This window comes from Chelonia mydas, chromosome 16 (genome assembly GCF_015237465.2).
Source record: "Chelonia mydas isolate rCheMyd1 chromosome 16, rCheMyd1.pri.v2, whole genome shotgun sequence".
Classification (NCBI taxonomy): Eukaryota; Metazoa; Chordata; order Testudines; family Cheloniidae; genus Chelonia; species Chelonia mydas.
In genome coordinates this window covers 16,759,120-16,779,490 of record NC_057857.1, presented here as the reverse complement: position 1 = coordinate 16,779,490, position 20,371 = coordinate 16,759,120, and the positions used below count along the sequence as shown (strand labels likewise).

General features: G+C 48.8%; 1 protein-coding gene across 1 annotated transcript in view; it reads left to right on the top strand.

The window, feature by feature from the left end:
• Nucleotides 1-20,371, top strand: part of SARDH (sarcosine dehydrogenase) — a 110,681-nt gene that overhangs the window by 76,604 nt on the left and 13,706 nt on the right. The window contains exons 18-20 of the mRNA XM_037879945.2: nt 15,552-15,714; nt 18,590-18,758; nt 19,394-19,529. Of these exons, the coding sequence (XP_037735873.1) occupies nt 15,552-15,714; nt 18,590-18,758; nt 19,394-19,529 (468 nt within the window). The remainder of the gene's footprint in view (nt 1-15,551; nt 15,715-18,589; nt 18,759-19,393; nt 19,530-20,371) is intronic.

Genomic DNA, 20,371 nt, shown 5'->3' with positions numbered 1-20,371 from the left:
AGAACTGACTCAGACTCCTCTCAGCCACAAAATGTGTGTCCATTAACACCGAAAGGGCTTCTCTGAAACAGCAGGTCAACTGTGCCTTCTGCTTACACAGGGCCAAATCCTGCAGTTTGTACCCAGTCCTCGCTCCTGCTGATGTCAAGGACTGGAGGCTTTGGCCCATAATACTGAAGATAAGTGCTTTACAGCGGAATAGTGAAAATAGCTGATGCCTCTGGGATACCCAGTTTGTCAGCAAGCTGCGTGGTACAGCCCCTGCCAGGCAAGTGGAGATTGTCCTAATAAGTACTGTGTACCATCTCACAGCACCTGTCCGTCAGGGGCCATGGTGCCATACGAAACCTTTCTTTTGAGGAGTACTTCCTGGACTGGAATGATAGAGCCACATGTTATGGGTGAAAAGAATGCATTCAGTGGAAAATACAGTGCATCTGATGAAGTGAGCTGTAGCTCACAAAAGCTTATGCTCAAATAAATTTGTTCGTCTCTAAGGTGCCACAAGTCCTCCTTTTCTTTTTGCGGATACAGACTAACAAGGCTGCTATACTGAAACCCGATGTTATGGGTAGGTAGTGATGCTGTTAGCAAAATTCCTTCTCCCAAGCTTGCAGTCCTCCCAGGCATATCCTCCATTGCAGGTAATAATCCACCTCTCTTGAGCAGCAGACCTCACTGCTGCAAGCACCGCCTGTCAGCCAGTGATAAACTGTGATGGAAGTTCTGCTTCTTACAGTGAATTTGATAGGGCTTTATTGAGGGCCATAAGCAATGGAGGAATTCATTACACCCAGAATCCAGTGTAGAAATGTTAGCCGAGAGACTGAGCTAACTCCCTCCCTTACGTAACTCCGTCAACTGTCAATGGGATGAACTGGATCCAGTGTCTTAAAAAAAACAACCTATTGTGATGGTTGTCACAGATTAATTCATTTGTTGAACAAAATCAGCTGGAGTGGGGATGCACAGAGAGAATTCCAGCTGAGTTAATGACTTTCTGGAGACAGCTGATTGGTTACTGAGTGCGTGTGTATATATATACAGCATATCACATTGTGCATAATATCAAGATCTGTACCCTTTTGCATTTTAGTGGTGGGTGGATTTTCATCCTCAGATGTGCACCCAACTAAAAAAACATGGGTCTGGCTTGTGGTTCCCAGATGGAGGACACGGTGCTGCTTTATGGCTCTGTGTGAAATATCATGGGAACATCCGTTCCCAGGAGCATTTGGCCAGAGATGTCAGACAACCTAACAGCAGAATGGGACAGCTGAAGTCGCTATATCTGGGGGGGGAATTTAATGAATGCCGCTTGCAGTATCTCTGTGCTGGTGACTTCAAGCCGGTCCCCCTTCCGCCGCTTCTCTGATACATAGCCCTACACACATGCACACGCTCTTGCTGCGGGCATGTGTGCATGTATACAGCCCAAGGATGTATATCAGCTGGTCAGATCCACAGACTGTCTGAAACCAATTAGTGCCACCCCGACCTTTGGGCTGGCTGCATGGTTTGCATGACACATTGCTTCAGCACTCAGGCAGGGACCCGAATGTTCCCCCAGCTGTAGTTATACCAAGTGATTTAAAGGGACGGGACGGACTAAGCTTTTCTCAGGAGGAAGTTGCTCTTGTATGGAAAGTATATCATGTTCCCAAAGCTAGCAATACAGCATCCCCCGGCAGGATAAATGAACCATGGAGTTGGCTGTCAATGCCCAAAGCGTCTCCTGCCGTGATTAATACTGCAGCTGGCTACAGTGCCTTGATCTCTTGCTGTTCTCTAATTAGGTGACACATTTGTATGGAGCGAAAAGCTTTTCCATAGCCTGAGTGTTCCCAAGCCTCAAAAGAGATTTCCAACCTTCATGTTTCATTGCACTTCCAAGACAATGGTTAAAGGCAGGCAGGCTTGGTGAGTGTTGTTCTATTGTAAGGAAGCTCAAAATAAATTCACAATACCTTTTGTGTTTCTTCCCCCCACCACACCCCAGTTCTATTGTTGCTCGTGTTAAGGCATCTAAAAGCATTATTAAATGCCACTTTCAAACTCGTAGGGTTTTTATTTTAGACATGCCTTTAGGGCACAGGAAAGGTGGGGGGGGAGGGGGAGGTGCTGAGCCATTTGAATATAGTATTATGATTGCTGTTTGTTTAAGAGCTAACAATATGCTCATGTCAATAGCTTGCCTGAAAGAAGGATAAGGAGGTAGGATTATTATTTGTATTGAGGTAGCACCGAGGAGCCCAAGTCACAGGCCAGGACCCTAATGTGCTAGGTGCTGTACAAACATAGAACAAAAAGTCAGTCTCTCTCTTTCCCTCAGGGGGCTCCACATGTGCTGCTATTCAGGTTTGAGATGCACCCATTTTCACTGATTGATTTTGGTGGGTAGCTAATATAAAGGAATATGGCACTGAGGAGTTTGGTCTGAATCGGTCATGGCCCCTTCCTGTCATGCATCGTGAAATCTGTCTGTAGGTATCGTAATTCCTACGGCTGGAGCGCAGCTGGGACTGGACAGCCTCCTCTCCCGAAATGCTGGTGAGGTCCAGCAGCTCGGCATCGCTCTAAGTGGGGGATCGCCTGGTGCGTGGAGCAGGCGTGGCCACCTGGAAAGATGCGCTGAGACCACTGCACGCATCATCGAGCAAACAGGACAGGGACTTTCAAAATTCCCAAGGAATTTACGGGGTGGGGGCTGACAGTTGGTCACCTGAGGGCGGGGCAGTAGAGTTCAAACCGATGACCAGAGAGGCGAGAACGGGCATTGTGGGACACCTCCCGGAGGCCAATCACAGCGCTGTAATCAACCAGGGTGTCTACACTGGCACCGTGGCGCTCGAGCCCCGGTGCAGAAAGCTACACCTCTCATCGGGGTGGTTTTTTTACAGCACTTACAACTGCACAGTTTCTGTGCGCTAAGTTGCTTGGCGGTGTGTACACCTTGGGAGTTATACTGCAGAAACTTGCCAGTGTAGACAAGGCCTTACCCTCTCAGGATATGTGAGCTGGGGAGAGAACAGACAGGCTTTGTAAAGGAATCTGAATGTTTCCTTTAGGTGGGACTGCGCCTGGATTTCATCATTAAACAGTCCAGCCATCCAGGTTCTTCAAACTTGGGTCTTCTCCATTCAGCTGCCGTGGAAGTTTGGCAGCCGTAATGCGTTGGGTTTAGAGAGCAGTAGTGGCTGTAGTGTTTGAAGTAATAATTAAGTGTCCTGAGGTGAATTAGTAAAATAACAACTGGTTTTTATCAAGATCTAAACGCAATTGATCTTAATTGGCATAATTAAGGGGCAGGAGAAGTCAGTTTTCCTGGCAAATTCTGATAACTGATTAACTCTCCCCTGGGTGACCCAAGCACCAGGGCTGAGGAGTATAAAGCCGGGGTTCCTCTGAGCCCCGAATGAGATGCAGAGTACACTCATTCCCCTTTGCAGCATTTCTATAGGACTAGCCAGATGCTTTGCTTTGCCTACCACATAGCCCACTCGTGCAAACTCTCTGTAGATTGCATAAATTCATCCCAATATTTAGCCAACAGGTTTATGAGTTAAAACAGGAAAAGTGCAGTAGGTATTCAGGTACCCTTTGTTCTTCTCCCTGCCTTCCCTGATGTGGCCACAGGGAATGTAAAATTAAGGGAGGAGTAAACATCATAATTAGGGGAATGGCAACAATGTATTCTTATAATAGACTGTGGGTCAAATTCTGCTTTCATTTCCTTTAGGGCCATTCCACCCAAGCCAGTGGGGATGTCCCAAAGTTGACCAGTTCTTTTCTAAATGCCCTTTCATGTCTTCAGGAGACCTTTCAACCACGTCATGCTTGGGATTGTAACGCTGCATGTGGAGTGCTCAAGACCCAAGGTCTCACTCGCTTATCCTCGCCTGTTCTGGATAACTATTATTACTGTTTTGCGGCAGTGGGTAAAGGCCTCATTTGAAATCAGGGCCCCATTGTACTAGGTGCTGTGCAAACGCACAGCAAGAGACAGCCTCTTCCCGGTATAATCTACATAGACAAGACACAAAGGGTGAGAGAATCTTCAATCATTTCAAGCAGATCTCACTGTTGCAGACACATCCTCCTGTCTGAAATAGTGTTTTGTTTCTTTTTCAAAGCTGCGACCCACCATCTTGCAGGAAAGTGAGTTAATCTCTTATGAAAACGATACAGTTTGTACCTGTAGTTCACCTCTGTGTCCAACCTGTATGAAATCTGCACCTGCAATAGATTTTGCTGCAAGGCGGCTCCCAATTGCTGCGTAAGTCTTAGAGGAATGGCAGAATATATTCAGGATGAATGCATCGATTCTCTTTCATTTCTTTTAAGTAGAGCTGGTTGGGAAATGATTTTTTTTGTTCCTACAAAAGCTTTCAACGAAAAACTAAAAGCCCAGCATCCCAGGGCATCTTTAACTCACTATCAAAATAGAGCTTTGCAAAATATGCCAAATTCATCCCTGCTGCAGGGATGGTTCTGTTCCAGTCAGTCCTCCACTTAAGGTAACAAAGGTATCCAACGTTTTCCAAAGGTACTGACACTCCAAACCTCCTAAAGTGAAGTTAATTTGAAAGGAGGAAGCAAAAAATGAAAAGCAGAAAGCTCCTTTAGGAGTCTGGTTAATGCTCATCCCGTGCAAACATGCATCCTACCATTGGGCCTGAGCAGAATTAGGAAATTTCACTTGCCTCATTGGGGACCACAAGAGGAAAAGCTGGTATTTTCACTCCTCCTGAGTGATGATGCAGCTGGTAAACGGATGTCAGTATCGCTTCCCCGCCTCGACATCGCTTCCGCCCTCAAAAGCCGCATTTGGCAGTGACCGTGACACCTTTGCTGGCTGGAGCAGGTCTGCATAACAAAAGGCTTCCTCACACAACGTTTAATTTTGTGCTAATTTTGGCTGAGTCAATGCGAAGCAAGATGCGCACAACACTGGATCTCCTGAAAGTGGTGCTTTGCTTTTGGCACTCCGGAACTGTGCGAACAGCAGAGACATGGCCGTTTTGCTGGCTAAAACCTGTTAATGCTGACGCCCTTCATTTAGTATTCTTACCAGAGAGTCTTTGGCTTGACTCCTGGCTATACTGCCGGGCCCGTGGCCATTGTTGCAGAAGAGGAAACAGTACAGTATCTAGATTTAAATGCCGAAGGCCAGGGGTCCAGAATGGTCTCAGCAGAGGGGACTCAAATTCCCTTTCTCTGCTGATCCAACGTAACGGGTGTGTCTACACTGCAATCAGAGATGTGCCTGCGGGATTCGCAGACATACCCGAGTTAGCTTTGATCTGGCTAGCTCAGGTACTTGAGCAGTGAAGTTGCGGCAGCATGGGCCATACAAACTCGCCCACCCGGGACCCTCAATGTATATACTGCATATACTCGCCCGCCCGGGTATATACTCAAGCGGCTAATGCATGCTGCCGTGGCTACACTGCTACAGTTATTGGAGCTAGCTAGATCAAAGCTAGCTCAGCTGTGTCTACATTGGCTGCAGTCACACCTCTGGTTGCAGTGTAGACAGACCCAGTTGACTTTTCAGGGCATGGTGCACAGCCTGATGGGACCAGACGGGTGAAGTAATATCATTTATTGGACCAACTTCTGTTGGTGAAAGAGACAAGCTTTTGAGCTACACAGAGCTCTTGTTCATGTCTGGCTTATCCCAGGTGTTTGCTGGAGCTTTGGCTGGTTGAAGTGTTATTTGGGGGAACGTGAGAGGAGTTTTAGGGGATTGTTAGTTGGTTTTTAAAGTCATTAGTACTGTTACAGTTCGTCCATGTGCCTGGGGACTCTGTAGTTGGGCACATCATTCAGGAGAAGCTGGTAACCTCCTCTCCCCGTCTCGATATCGCTTCCCCCCTCAAAAGCCGCATTTGAATAATTGGTCTCCCTTACGACCCATGAATATTTCATCCTCCTAATCTAGATTACCACATGCATCATGTTAAATTGTCATCTCCAGAACCAGCTCAGGTGCGCGCCACTGACAGCTCCTTTCCTTGAAGCCGTCATGAAGGGTTGTCATGCTGCATGTATTAGTAAGATGCCCCATTGTGTTGCTAATTGTAAGTGTGTCGTATTCCAGAGGTTTGATGGGACTCGAGGCTGTGAATAATTTGAAGTTTATAAGGCCTCTGCCTGGTATTTTTTAAATGTGTTTGTGATGGGTTCCCCCCAGGATGCCACTTGGAACTGGGGTACCACTGAGCCTGCCTGACCCACCAGCCTGGGCTCCCTTTCACCCTGTGGTGCTATGTGAAATTGCCAAGCTCTCCAAGCTTGCTCTTTCACCAGCATACACACCGATAGGGATACACCCAGCTGCAGCTTCACACAGCTGCTGAGATCAACTCTGCACGGGATGGCTCAGCTAAGGCACCTCCCAGTTGCTAAGGCACGCACTCCCCGCTGTAGTGTAACCCCAAAATTATACTGTCTTGCGCCGCACAGGGAACTGTACAGCATAAGCTCATCAAATTCTCCCCCTCCCTCAAAATGGAGGACGATATGCACAGCTTTTGCCCCTCCCTCCCCCCGCAGTTATGAATTCCACAAACTGGTTTTAGAGAAAACAAAAACAAGTGTATTAAGTTCAAAAGATAGATTTTAAGTGGTTATAAGTGATAGCAAACAGATCAAAGCAGATGACCTTAGTAAATAAACAAACCCGCAAACTGAGCTTAACCCACTAAATAGGCAGGATATGAATTAGCAAATTCTCTCTCTGAGTGATAAACAGGCTGGCAGATTCTTAAGGCACAAGTTGCCTTGGCTTTCCCAGGTTTTCATAAACAGGTTAAAAATCCTTCTAGCCTGGGACCATCACTTCCCACAGTTCCATCCTTGCCCCAAAGGTGTTTCCAGGCGTGTAGTTGGTGGGAGAGTCAGGTACCATCATGATGTCATTGTCCCCCTTTTATATCTTCTTCCCACTTGCTGGAAAGCTCTTTTGCTGTGACCTCTCTTTTACTGTGACCTGGATCCAATTCAACAGTTCCCATGGTGTAGTGCTATCTCTGAGAGGTTTCTGTTGTACACAGTTCCTGGGGTAATCCTGGTGCTTGTGTGCATTTCCTCAATGAGCCATTCACATTGTTTGGCCTTTTTTACTATTCTACCTGAAAGGCTGCTTGTGGGTGTTTTCAACCTCATGACAGGTTTCAGTAGCACACACAGAGCCAAACTTCACAGACAATGATAGCACCGACAATTCCACGAGATATGACTGTCTAGCAGATCAAGACTTGTAGAATGGTACTTCACAAGGCATCCTTTTTACAAAACATATCCTCATGGCAGTGGTGAATATTGGGGGGCCAGGGTGTCACAGTGTTGTATGGTAAATTTTAGCGCTTGTGCAACCAAGTAGCACCAGCTGCGATCAGGCACAGCGGAGGCTGTCATTCCAACCCTTCACAGATATGCCAGCATGCCTTCATCTTGACCTTCAGAGCACCCTGAAGGACCTCAGGACACGTGCCAAATTGTCCTCTATCTTGACCTGTGACAGTTTCATCAAGCCTGGGTCCCTCAACAGCTCTGCCTGTTGATCTTCTCTCTGGCCAGGGAAACACCGCTACTATCCCAGTACTGAGCTCCCAGTCAGCTCTGCCTCTCCACTGCACTTCTACCCTTCTCCTGGATTTCCCATCCAACTCCGCCCATGCACCTCTGTCATGATGCATTGCACCTCCCACTGTTCTGATCCTGAGCTTGGTTTGGAGCGACACCTGCCGGTTAGGCTGATTGGGGTCCAACTGCACAGTGCTTTTGTGATGTAAGTAAGGGATCACTAGGGACTGGGTTAAGAAGATGAAAAACTCACAGTAACTTAATTTATTATAAAAAGAAAAGGAGGACTTGTGGCCCCTTAGAGACTAACAAATTTGTTTGAGCATAAGCTTTCGTGAGCTACAGCTCACTTCATCGGATGCATGAAGCTCACGAAAGCTTATGCTCAAATATTTGTTAGTCTCTAAGGTGCCACAAGTCCTCCTTTTCTTTTTGCGGATACAGACTAACACGGCTGCTCCTCTGAAACCTTAATTTATTATTATTTCTATTGCAATAGCAGGTAGAGGCACTAACTAAGATTGAGGGCATGTTGTTTTAGGTGCTGTACATATAAATAGGAAGAGATGGTCCGCGATTGAAAGAGCTTACAGTCTACATTGCAGAACAACTGTCCTCAATTTAGGTTTGGGGATCTGAGGCACAGAGAGCTGGGGTGACTTGCCCAAGATCATACAGGGAGGGTTCAAAAAAGAACTAGATACATTCATGGAGGATAGGTCCATCAATGGCTATTAGCTAGCAGGAATGGTGTCCCAGCCTCTGTTTGCCAGAAGCTGGGAATGGGTGGCAGGGGATGCATCACTTAATGATTCCCTGTTCTGTTCATTCCCTCTGGGGCACCTGGCATTGGCCACTGTCAGAAGACAGGATACTGGGCTAGATGGACCTTTGGTCTGACCCACTATGGCTGTTCTTATGTTCTTAACTAAAACTTGAACCCAGATCTTCTGAGTCCTACCCATCACCTTAATCACTAGATCATTCTTCCTCTTCAAGAATTTAAATTGTATTTGACCCCAGGTCTCCATGCTCTGCTGACTAGCTAGTGAATTACATAGTGGTGGTGTACCATTTTAGTTCGAGAAGCATACTTTTCTAAGAATACAGGGCCCTGTGTCGAGTTTAATCCATTTAATTCCTTATTAAGACAAGTTCTGTTCACTGAACACTGAGTAGATAAAAGTCTGTGAGTAAGAACACAAGTGTGAAACGGAGCACACAGCAGAAGCTGCTGGACCATGAATAATTGTTCTCCTGCTAGGGTGCAAGATCTACTTTGGCACAACATGCCGCCAGGTGCTTTAGGAGTCCTTTGGAAGGTGCTGTACCCAGGCACTGGAGTGTTTCAGAGTCTGTAAAAGGAAGCAGGCTGGAAGAGTTCTAAGTTAATCCAGGGTGACTTACAAACGGTATCATGGAGCTCTGTGAATTAAAACGATATCTAGCTACAATGCACCTGATTTTTAGGAGTCTCCGCACAGCCTCCATTGTTGCATCTCTTTGTCTGTTATATTCAAAAGTTTGGGCCTGCACAGACATGGCTTTTTAAAGACGCTGCCCTTTCTGCTCTCCAGGCGGCTTTCCAGTGGTATTCGCTCTGATTTCAGCTGTTCTGATGTACTTTGTGTAGTATTCATAGTATCTCGCATTAATATAGCAGGTTCCCAATGTGCTTTGGGACAGATCATGCCAGACGCTGAGCTTCCCCTGGGAGGTGCTCAGCAAATGCCTTAAGCTCATGCTGAAGTCGACAGGCGTTGAAGTCAACAAGATCTAGGAACCTCTTAAGTTCAGACCCTGGGGAAATAGCTGCATTTCAATGACCTTTATCTCTGGGGCAGAAGCAAGAGCTCACCACAACATTACGCAGCTGTTTATGACAGGAAATGAGGATGGCTCCCCTATCTCGATGAAACTGAAGGGTGGATGGAATTGTCTAAATCTCCTCTGTTTGCCCTCCCACTGACCTTCACCTCCATAGGTGTGTCTCTGTTGTCATAGTCTCCCTCCCCAGCTCTTCCCTTCATGATCTAGCAGAGTATTCGGGGAGCTGAGGCAGCTCGCAGGGCAGGAGCCTGCTGGTTGACCTCTACAGAACCCCTCGCTCTATGTTGTTCTCCTTTAAAATCAATAAGGAAAACAGCGGCCGGGCACTGCATTCTGATAGAGATATGGCTCAACCTCCCTGCTCACCCTTAATGTCCTTTTCAGGGGCCTTTTCTTCCTCCCAGGAAATTGGATGGTAAGTCTCCCAGTGAGTGCAGAATCAGTCCCTCTGCATGGCTAAGTCTCCTGGTCCAAAATCCAAGTTTCCTCTAGTGCCCGTGGGCTTTTGAACTCCCTTTCCCCCAAATCCACTGCATGACTACGAAAACTACCCTCACCCCCTCTGTGGCAGGCTGCCTCTTCCCTTCCAATGCATGAACTTCTCCCTGCATTTGGCCTGAGATGCTTTTAGCTCAAGTCTGCACCGTGGGCCAAACCTATCCAGATGCTGGAGCACAGCCAGAGGCTCATGCTGCTGTTAACGATTAAGGAGACTTCAGTAAAGTTTGCAGAGTGCTGATGCAGTCTGGTGTAGAACCCAGGGGACTGGGAGGGCAGAGGAACCGCTCACCAGAAAGCTTTACTTCTCTGCACCGTTGTGGAGCGTCTAGGGAGGGCCGTGAGTGTTTCATACCCAGCTGATGAAAGAGAAGTCAGGCAGCTGTGTGCTTATTCCAGGCGTTTTAATAAAAGGGGTTGAAAGGGGATCTAGGCTAGTCCTGAGCCTGATAGGCTAAGAGGACTGGGCAACACCGGGTGGCACCCACGGCAAGATCAGTGTCTTCTGTGAGGCCCCAAAGCTTTCCCTGCAGTCAGGCTCTGAGTGTCTACAAGTCCCTCCCTATGCAGCATAGCTGTGCTTGCTTCACTGCAGAAGTACAGTACAGTTCTCCCTTGGTTGTTCTTGACGCAGCATCCTGATGTGTTCCCTTGATGCTGACTTTCCCAGGGTTACTTTAAGTTGTCTGTCTGTCTAGCCCCAGACACGTCTGCGTGCCTGTCTGGCCTCATACACATCTGTGTGTGTCGGTCTAGTCCCATGCATGTCAGTCTGTATAATCCTATTTCTAGGATTCATCTGTCACCATGGGACAGAGATTGCAGCAAAACATTCCAATCTCACCCGAGAAATCTAGGTGACATTTCCTCAGCATTCAGTCTTCCCTCTGCTGCAACTGCTGAAGTCATGTTTTCCCATCAACTTAGGCAGCTGGCAAATGCTGTTTAAGGGTTGCAGGTGTATCTAAGCACCAAGGGTAAACAAGTGTCCATTGGAACAGTATCCAGCCTTGCGAAAGAGCATGGGAGCAGAGGCCAGTGAAAGGAAACCAGGTGTCTGCTCTCAGAGCTGCTTATTTTGCAGCAAGAGAGAGTTAGGTTGGATATTAGCAAAAACTTTCTAACTCTAAGGGTCATTAAGTATGGGAACAGGTTGTGGAATTCCTATCCTTTGTAAGACCAGGTTAACTAAACACCTGTCAGGCATGGTCTAGGTATACTTGGTCCTGCCTCAGTGCAGGGGGCTGGACTTGGTGACTTCTTGTGGCCCCTTCTAGCCCTACATTTCAATGATCTAGGATTGCATAGTGCCTAGGAGTTCCATGTTCCAGGGCTAGTCACCATGTAACCTTGGGGAAGTCGCCTGACCTCTGTATTTTCATCTGCACAATGGAGATAGCACGTCCTGACTCCCCAGGGGTGCTGCAAAGCAGTTGGAGATTCCCACGTAGAAGATGTTCTTAGGGAGCAGTCCACAGGGCTCCAGCTCATTTTAAAGCACACAGGCCCTTGAACTTATCCTTATCTTCAGGGGCCTTTGAGTTAGTCCCCGTCAATGAGTATTTCTTAAAGGAATCAAGCCCTCGTCGTTCTGGCAGCGCATTTGGTTTTGTGTTTGCATTTCCCCACCATCATTCTGTTTGCTTCTCCCTCCCTGTCTTTGCTGGGATCCTTTCGCTCGCTGAGGTCTCTGAAATGGAGTAATACATTTTCACTTCCATTAGGGTTGCAAAGTGGGTCAGAAAGGTGGAAAACAAAATCAGCACATTATCCACCCCCAGCCCCTTAGAGGAGACGCAAGGAGCACACTGTTCTGAGCACAGGGCTGCCTGCCCACTCGTACGATGGGCAACTTGTTACAAGAGCCTGAGCCACGGATCCAAATGCATCAGAACTTTGGTGCGGTTTGGATCTGGGTCAAAATCTTACAGCTCTGGCATGTCCTGTTGAATAAAAGAACGCCGCAGAGAATGGAGAGCTGGTCCATAGATTCTCTGGAGTTCAATGAGGATGCATTAGTGGGGAGGATGAAGTCAAGAGGGGTCTTGCCGTTGATTTTGATGGGAGTTGTTTCAGGCCCCTTGAGGCCAGCTGATAGGGTGACATTGGCCCCAGCCCTGTGGGAGCACACTAGCCAGCCTGCCATCATGCAGGGCAGGCCATGCATAGGCCTGGTCTCCCAGCAGAGGGGCTTTAGGGCTAGTCAGGTGCCCTTAGAATGGCTGGGTGAAACAAAGACCATGCAGGACAAAGAATGAATCTGCATTGGCTCAGCCTCCTGGGCAGGTGGGGGTGGAGTACGTACTGGGATGCCTGGTGGAAGAAAGGATTGAAACGAAATTTAGTAACTGAAGAGCAACACAGCTAAGATTAAAGGGGAAAGACTGGGGGAAGGTGTCCAGGCTGGGTCTGGCCACAGTCACCCTGGAAAGTTTTGGGAACACAGCCTAACAAGCTGTCTGAGGGCTCAACAGCCAGTAAGTGGGATATTGTTGAGAGTCACATGCAAGCCCATCTCAATCCTAAGGGGGAAGTGCAGCTGGGCTGGAGACAGGGGCCGTTCTTACAGCCCTGCACATGTAGAACCAAGTTCCAGCACCTCTGAGACAGAGAGAACCCAAGCTAATAAACCCCGGCTGTAAGCTGGATATGGAGAGAGCAGGATCTGCCTGTTTCATGTTTTGCACAAAATGGGGAGGAGGCGGGAGGAAAGGGGAAGGAAAAGACTAACCACCTCCTACATTCACCAGTGTAACTTAGTAAACATCTTTGCTGTTTTCCTTTGCATAGTTCTGGTGAAGTCACAGCATTTCCTCTCATCGAGCTAATTTTGGCAACAAAAATAATGCTTCAAGACTGATCATCAGCTAGTGTAAATGGATGTAGGTCCATAGAAGGATAGGGCTAGGAGTCAGGCAGGACTCCTGGGTTCAGTTCATCACAGTCCCACGAGCGCATTGTTTGTCCGTGGGCAGAGCAGTTCACTTCTCTATGCCTCAGTTTACCCATCTGTAAAATGGGGGTAGCATGGAGCTTTGTCGATTTGCTGGTCCCTTTATGCTTGTCCAGTGCTTTTCCTCCACAGGTCACAAATCACATTACAAATTGGTAAGTAAGGAATAATCAGCCCAGTTATACGGCTGGGTAAACTGAGGCACGGAGAGGCGGTACAACTTGTCCAGTGGCAAATTGAAGCTAAGGGTCCTGACTCAAAGCCCTGTGCCTGGCACACTAGACCTTAGTTGCCATGCATCTGCATGCATCAGGCTTTAATCTCTTTCTGGGTGGCTGATTAAGGAGCTTGTACAGAGTGGGGAACACGTGGAAAACAAATTGCTGTTAGAAAAGACAAGGCTTGTTCAAAGGCTGCCCTTTCCATGCACCATCCCCAGGGCTACACATAAATAACAGAAATGCCCTTTGAAATGCATGAGCCAAAGAAAGGGAGAGGCAGTCAAAATAATTTGACAGCAAAACTGGCCTAAAAATTGACCTTTCTGAATAATCTTGGTTGCCTTGGTTGCCGTGTTCCTGACCTGCAGGGGGAATTACCTTGGCTACCCTTGAGTCCCTGCACCAAATGCACACTCCCTCCTCAAGCAGGAGCACTGTTAGGTGACTGATCTTACGTTAAATTGATTCTCCATGCAAGGCTTGGTGCCAGGCTCCTCCTGACATTTCTCTCTAAATTGCTTGTGGCGCTGAAAGTGATGAAAGGAAACTCCCCCATCCTGCCTGCAAAGCAACAGATCCCGGACAAAAATAAACCTTGTTTCGTAGCACCGAAAACATGTCCAGACTGTTTGGACACATGCATGTGGCTTACATTTCTCAGCACCTTTCTTCTGGTTTCATCTGGCATGGCGAGCCATGGAGTTTGTAGGGGCCAGGAGAACTTTACTTTTACAGCTCCTCTGCTACATGGTTCCTCCTGAAGCACGGCTTCCCCAAAGACCTCGCTGGATGGTTGCTTCAGGACTTCCTCAGTGTGGAAAAGTGCCTCCAATACTGAATAGCCAACACACCAGTAGGATTTGAAACTAGGACTTCACTATAAGCCTCTAGCACGGGTGGGCAAACCTTTTGGCCCAAGGGCCACATCTGGGTGTGGAAATTGTATCGTGGGCCATGAATGCTCGTGAAATTGGAGGTTGAGATACGGGTGGTGGGTGAGGGCTCCAGATGGGGGTGCAGGTTCTGGGGTGGGGCCGGAAATGAGGAGTTCAGAGTGCAGGAGGGGGTTCCAGGCTGGGGCAGGGGTGCGGGTGAGGGCTCTGGCTGGGGGTGCGGGCTCTGGGATGAAGAAGGGTGGGACCAAGGGGTTTGGAGGGCAGGAGGGGAATTAGGGCTGGGGCAAGGGGTTGGGGCGTGGGAAGGGGTGAGGGGTGCAGACTCCAGGCAGCGCTTACTTCAAGCATCTTTTGGAAGCAGCAGCATGTCTTGTGCAGGAGGTCAGACTAGATGATCATAATGGTCCCTTCTGACCTTAATATCTATGAGTCTATGAGTCCCCCCTCTGCCTCCTACACGAAGGTGCGGCCAGGCAGCTCTGCTCACTGTCCCCTTCCCCAGGCGTCGCCCCTGCAGCTCCCATTGGTCCCATTTGCTGGCCAATGGGAGCTGCAGGGGCAGTGCTTGGGGTGGGGCAATGTGCAGAGCCCTTTGTCTGCCCCCACATGTAGGAGCCAGAGTGGGGATGTGTTGCTGCTTCTAGGAGCTGTGCGGAGCGGGGCAAGCCCCTGACCCTGCTCCCCGGCAGGAGCTCGAGGGCTTGATTAAAACGTCTGAAGGGCCGGATGTGGCCCCGGGCCATAGTTTGCCCACCCCTGCTCTAGCATTTAAGGAGTGACTCCCTCAGCTGGCAGCTGTAGTAGGCTCTTTCTTGTTATATAGATTAGCCATTAGATGGGCACAAAGCCCCACACTGAAGGCTAGAGCAGAACTGTTTGTTGATGAATATTCCTATCCAACAGGACAGACCCAGCCTTGCTTAGCTTATAGAATAGGATTTGGTCAACAGCCAAAGGTGATACAGCAGAAAATGTTTTGATTGTAATAGCAAATCTGTCATTTGATGAATATGCTTTGTGTGTTGTAGATTGACTGGTTTGGAGGGAATACAACGAAAGATTTAAGGTCTGAGCTCATCATTTATTCAGTGGTCAGTTGTGGGCTCATGATCCAAAGATTGTGTCTTCCAGGAACAATAAGCATTAGGAGCTGATGAACAAAAGATATAGAAAGAAAGATACTTGTTTCACCCAAATGTCTCCAGTAATAAAGAACTAGGAAGAATAAAGAGATGAGAGGAAACAGGTTTTATATAAATAGGACTGATCCCAAGAGAGTGCTGTCCAAAGACTTTCACAAGAAGTGATCGATACAGTACTTAGCTCTTTTCACCTGGCCTCTCAAAGGAGGGTAAGTGACATTGTACAGATGAGACAACTGAGGCACAGAATAGTAAATGACTCATCCATATACACAACAGGTCACTGGCAGAGCTGCAAATAGAACCAGGTATTCTGATTCCCAGCCCTGGATCTATCCCCTGGACCACACTGCCCCACTCTAGAGTCCTTGAATAAAAGGAAACAACAAGGCCAATGATTTTGATCTTTTATGTTTCACAGGTACGAGCCATGAGGCTGTCGTTTGTGGGTGAGATGGGCTGGGAGCTTCATGTGCCCAAGCAGGACTGTGTGCGGGTTTACCGGGCTGTGATGAAGGCAGGTGCCGGGCACGGCATTACCAACGCTGGGTACAGAGCCATCGACTCCCTCAGCATTGAGAAAGGTTTCTCAGGCGAACTTGCTTTTCACCTGTACTAGCATGTGTTGCTCTGCTGTCACCTGGTGGGGACAATGCACATGAGGCAAGCAAAGAAAGATGGTGGACTTCCTGCCATCTGTCCCTCTGCCTTTGTCTTGGGCAGGCCTTGGAAAGTTTGAGTTTGGGCTTGGTTCAAATAACACTCCCAGGAATTCAGATGCATAGCCAGAACTCCTTCCAAACTCCCCAACCCCATCACACCCGTCTCCTTCAGGGAGATCCAGCTGCCCCCAACACTTTGCACAGTGATCCAGGGAGAAGCCAGGTAACTTTATTCCCCCATCCATGGCCAGGGGTTTTCCAGCTTCAGGGACAGGACAGTGCACCCCACTGTAAAGGGTTGATAACTAGGGGTGGACCATGCGGCTCGGGTGACCCAGCTCCTCACTGAGTTCTCCCTAAACATTGGTCTTGTATTGAGGGTGAATGTTTTAACTAAGCTTACTGGCCTGTCATCAGTTAAGGACCAAAAACAAAGGGAGGAGGGATGTGTGGGGTTATTTCAGTGGCCTCTTCTCTTAGCATTTAGCCGTTAAAACAGAAAGGGCCTGAGGGAAAGGATTGTTAGAATGAGTCACTTTGAGAGATTGATGCTCCTAGATGGATTGAACCCTCCTTAGGTGAGTCCACTAAAAATCTCCTGGCACAAAGTGAGGCTTTGGGAAAGGAGAAACCCTTTTCTCTCTCTGAGGAAGGGTCATCTGCCTTCAGGAGAACTTTAATCTGAGTCAGGATTAAGTTCCATGGAGTTCTAGCTCCCTGGTCACCTCCAAAATGGGTTAAAAACCTGTTAGACTTTGGGGATTTACACTAGGAAAAAGGAACATGAAAAACTCAAGTGGGCCATTCTTCCCTCACAGGAAACAAGCAACGCCCATTGACTCCGTATGGGTCACTCATCTCCAGCTCCTTGTACCTCCCTCCTCGCCCCAGTCTCCAAGTCCTCCTAGACGTTCATGGATTTAGCCTCACTGCCCCCTTGCCCGGGAGGGAGAGAGCCACGCCATTTCCCAGAGCAGAGGCACAGAGAGAGGGAGAGTTGCACCCAGGGTGGCACACACAGCACCTGTAGCAGAGCTAGCAATTGAGCTCCGTTCTGCGGAGTCCCAGACCTCTACCTTAACCCTAAGCGCCTCCAACATCCCATCAGCAGTGAGGAATAGGGCACCCAGGCTAATAGGCCTATCCAGTATTTCCACCTCATGCTCAGGTGTCTTTTCTGTGACTCAAACCTCCAGCCTCCCTTCACGCACGTGCACACCCACACCCACACCCAACCCTACACCCACACACAGAGGATATTGATGTTTCTTGCTTTGCTGGTCCCTGATAGCCAGTTTGTTCGGTGGGTTTATTCATTACCCTCCACTGGAATGGAGTTGTTTTCTCTGCTTTCCCCTGAGCGCTCCAGTTTTGTTCCCAACGTCCTCCCCTGCCGCTCATTCCTCCTGCGGCTGTTTGAGTGGCACAAAGTGTCCCTGCTTGACTCCGAGAGCTAAAACCAAGGCTGGCTGTAGGGTTGGAGGAGCCCATCTGAATAAAATCAGAGGGATGTTTAAAAAAGCATCCAGTTTCCTTCCCCATCCCGCATCGTTTTTCTGCCTCTGCACTTCCTGCCCCAGACCGCGGACCAGAGGCACCAAAATACCCCCCTAGAGGCCATTTTCTGGCCAAATGGAAAGCAATAAATAGCTGAAATCTCCAGAGCAAGCCCCTACCTAGGAGACTTCCGGCCCAGCTTTGCAGATGACCGAAGAATTCAGAGAAACACGTCGAGCTCCAAGGGCTTTTCCATCCTGGGCCTGCTAACCTGTAGATTCATCCATTGCCCTTGATGAGTGACCTAGTGCCTAGAGGTGCTCAAGAAATGGGGAATTTACCCACACGTTTAGTTTTTGTGTTTAAAAAAAAAAAAGCTTTGTCTTTGTTAAAAAATGTCAGGTTTGAGCTGGAAAATCAACACCCACCCCATAAAAATAATTGTGGAAAATGGCAATGTCCTGTGGAAATGTCCATTTTCACAAAAAAGATGTTTCTACCCCCCACATCGCTTCTTGATGGAAACATTTCAACCAGTTCTACTAGAGCCTTGTGTTTCTTTTAGGGCTGATGGAGACGAGGTGCTCCACAGGAGGGGTGAGGTACTCCTGAGGGGGGCTGATGAATGTGAGGGGGGTAAAATAACTCCAGAGGGAGGTGGGGTCTGGGAAGTACTCTGGGGGGGGGGAAGGCAGGGTTTGTGGTGGGTGGGAGATGTTTTTCGTGGGGGAGAAGAGTGTAAATAACCACATGTAAATAATCCTGCAGTTCCTGAGTGGAGGTGGATGGGAGGGTGTTCTGGGGCACTCTTTGAAGAAGTGAGAACGTGGTTGGAGCACACTGAGTTCCAGCTATTCCCAGCTGCTCACAGCCATCAGGGAGCCATCAGCAGCTTGACTGTAACTTGGAGCAGCCCTGTGGTTGCTCTAACTTACTCCGGGGTCCAGGCAGGCTCCAAGAATTCAGTGAGGCCAGAGATGTCTCAAGCCACCTTTGGCTGTTCCTCCTCCATTCCCAGGCCCAGTGCAGGAATGGAGCACCAGAGGATTGGGACCGACGGGGTGCTGCCTTCTCCTGAAGCTGCAGGGGGGAATGCTGCAGCAAGAGGGGAGTGTGACAGAGGAGCTGCTTTTCATCTCACTGGCCCTGAACTAGCCAAGGGTGGAGCAGGGCCGGACCGAGCACTTGGGGGTTCAAGTGCTTCGTTCTCCTCACCCTGGCTCTCCCAGGCCTTGTTGTAACTGGGGAGAAAGGCGGGAACAGACGGGGAGACCCATGATGGTTCTGTCTTTCTCTGCAGGGTACAGGCACTGGCACGCGGATCTGCGTCCTGACGACACCCCCCTAGAAGCAGGCCTGGCCTTCACTTGTAAACTCAAGTCCAGCATTCCCTTCCTTGGACGGGAAGCTCTGGAGACACAGAAAGCAACGGGAGTCCGCCGGCGCCTGGTCTGCTTCACCATTGATGAGTAAGTACGACCGCCCCTGGGCTGGGCTGTGTATCGGTGAGCTCTGCCTGGGTGTATTAAATACAACAGTCACCCTGGGACGTGTGATCCAACTTTAACCAGAAAGAAGATTCTGCCCCACACACCAACTCGGAGCTCAGCCACAAACTCCCTCTGCCATTTCCTCTGCTCTTGTTTTATCTGATCAAACTTCTACCGTGTGAAGATGGGTGGGGTTATCTGGTTCCAACCAAAATAGCAGGGGATTTTGCAAGTCAGGACTGAGGCACACTGTCAGAGCTGTGTGTGTGGCCGAGGAATGTAATCCGTGGGGTAACATGTCAGGGTTAACATGCACTGGCAGAGCTGTGTAGGTTACAGCCTGGAATAGTGGAGTGCCGGAGGTTAGGAGACTGGTGCAAGGCTTTGTGTGGAAGCCCAGGACTGGAATAACAGGGGGTGGGAGATGTATTGGCAGAGTACTGTTTAGGAAGCTAGCACAGAGCCTGCCTACCTGCACAATGTGTTCCTGTGGTCAGCACCTTTAACCCCTTGATTTTCTCTAACAACTCCGCTGGGTAAAACCCCAAGAGTGGCAGGGAACTGCCCTGCTGAGCTGCTGTCTGCTAAAGGTCTGCTCTGCTCTGGTCCTGCAGGAAGGTGCCTATGTTTGGACTGGAGGCCATCTGGAGAAACGGCAAAGTGGTCGGGCACATCCGGAGGGCGGATTTTGGCTTTGCCATCAACAAAACCATTGCCTACGGGTACATCCGGAACCCTGATGGAGGACCAGTGAGTATAGGGAACATGGTGCCTCCCGGGCCCCCATGTCATGTCAAGCTGTGTTAGCAGTCCCAAATTACACATCGCTATACCTAGAACTACATCCAAATGGCTGCAGGGTGGCTGAGCTTGCAGTCCCTTCTAGCCATAGAATCATAGAATATCAGGGTTGGAAGGGACCCCAGAAGGTCATCTAGTCCAACCCCCTGCTCGAAGCAGGACCAAGTCCCAGTTAAATCATCCCAGCCAGGGCTTTGTCAAGCCTGACCTTAAAAACCTCTAAGGAAGGAGATTCTACCACCTCCCTAGGTAACGCATTCCAGTGTTTCACCACCCTCTTAGTGAAAAAGTTTTTCCTAATATCCAATCTAAACCTCCCCCATTGCAACTTGAGACCATTACTCCTCGTTCTGTCATCTGCTACCATTCAGAACAGTCTAGAACCATCCTCTTTGGAACCCCCTTTCAGGTAGTTGAAAGCAGCTATCAAATCCCCCCTCATTCTTCTCTTCTGCAGACTAAACAATCCCAGCTCCCTCAGCCTCTCCTCATAAGTCATGTGCTCTAGACCCCTAATCATTTTTGTTGCCCTTCGCTGGACTCTCTCCAATTTATCCACATCCTTCTTGTAGTGTGGGGCCCAAAACTGGACACAGTACTCCAGATGAGGCCTCACCAGTGTCGAATAGAGGGGAACGATCACGTCCCTCGATCTGCTCGCTATGCCCCTACTTATACATCCCAAAATGCCATTGGCCTTCTTGGCAACAAGGGCACACTGCTGACTCATATCCAGCTTCTCGTCCACTGTCACCCCTAGGTCCTTTTCCGCAGAACTGCTGCCTAGCCAT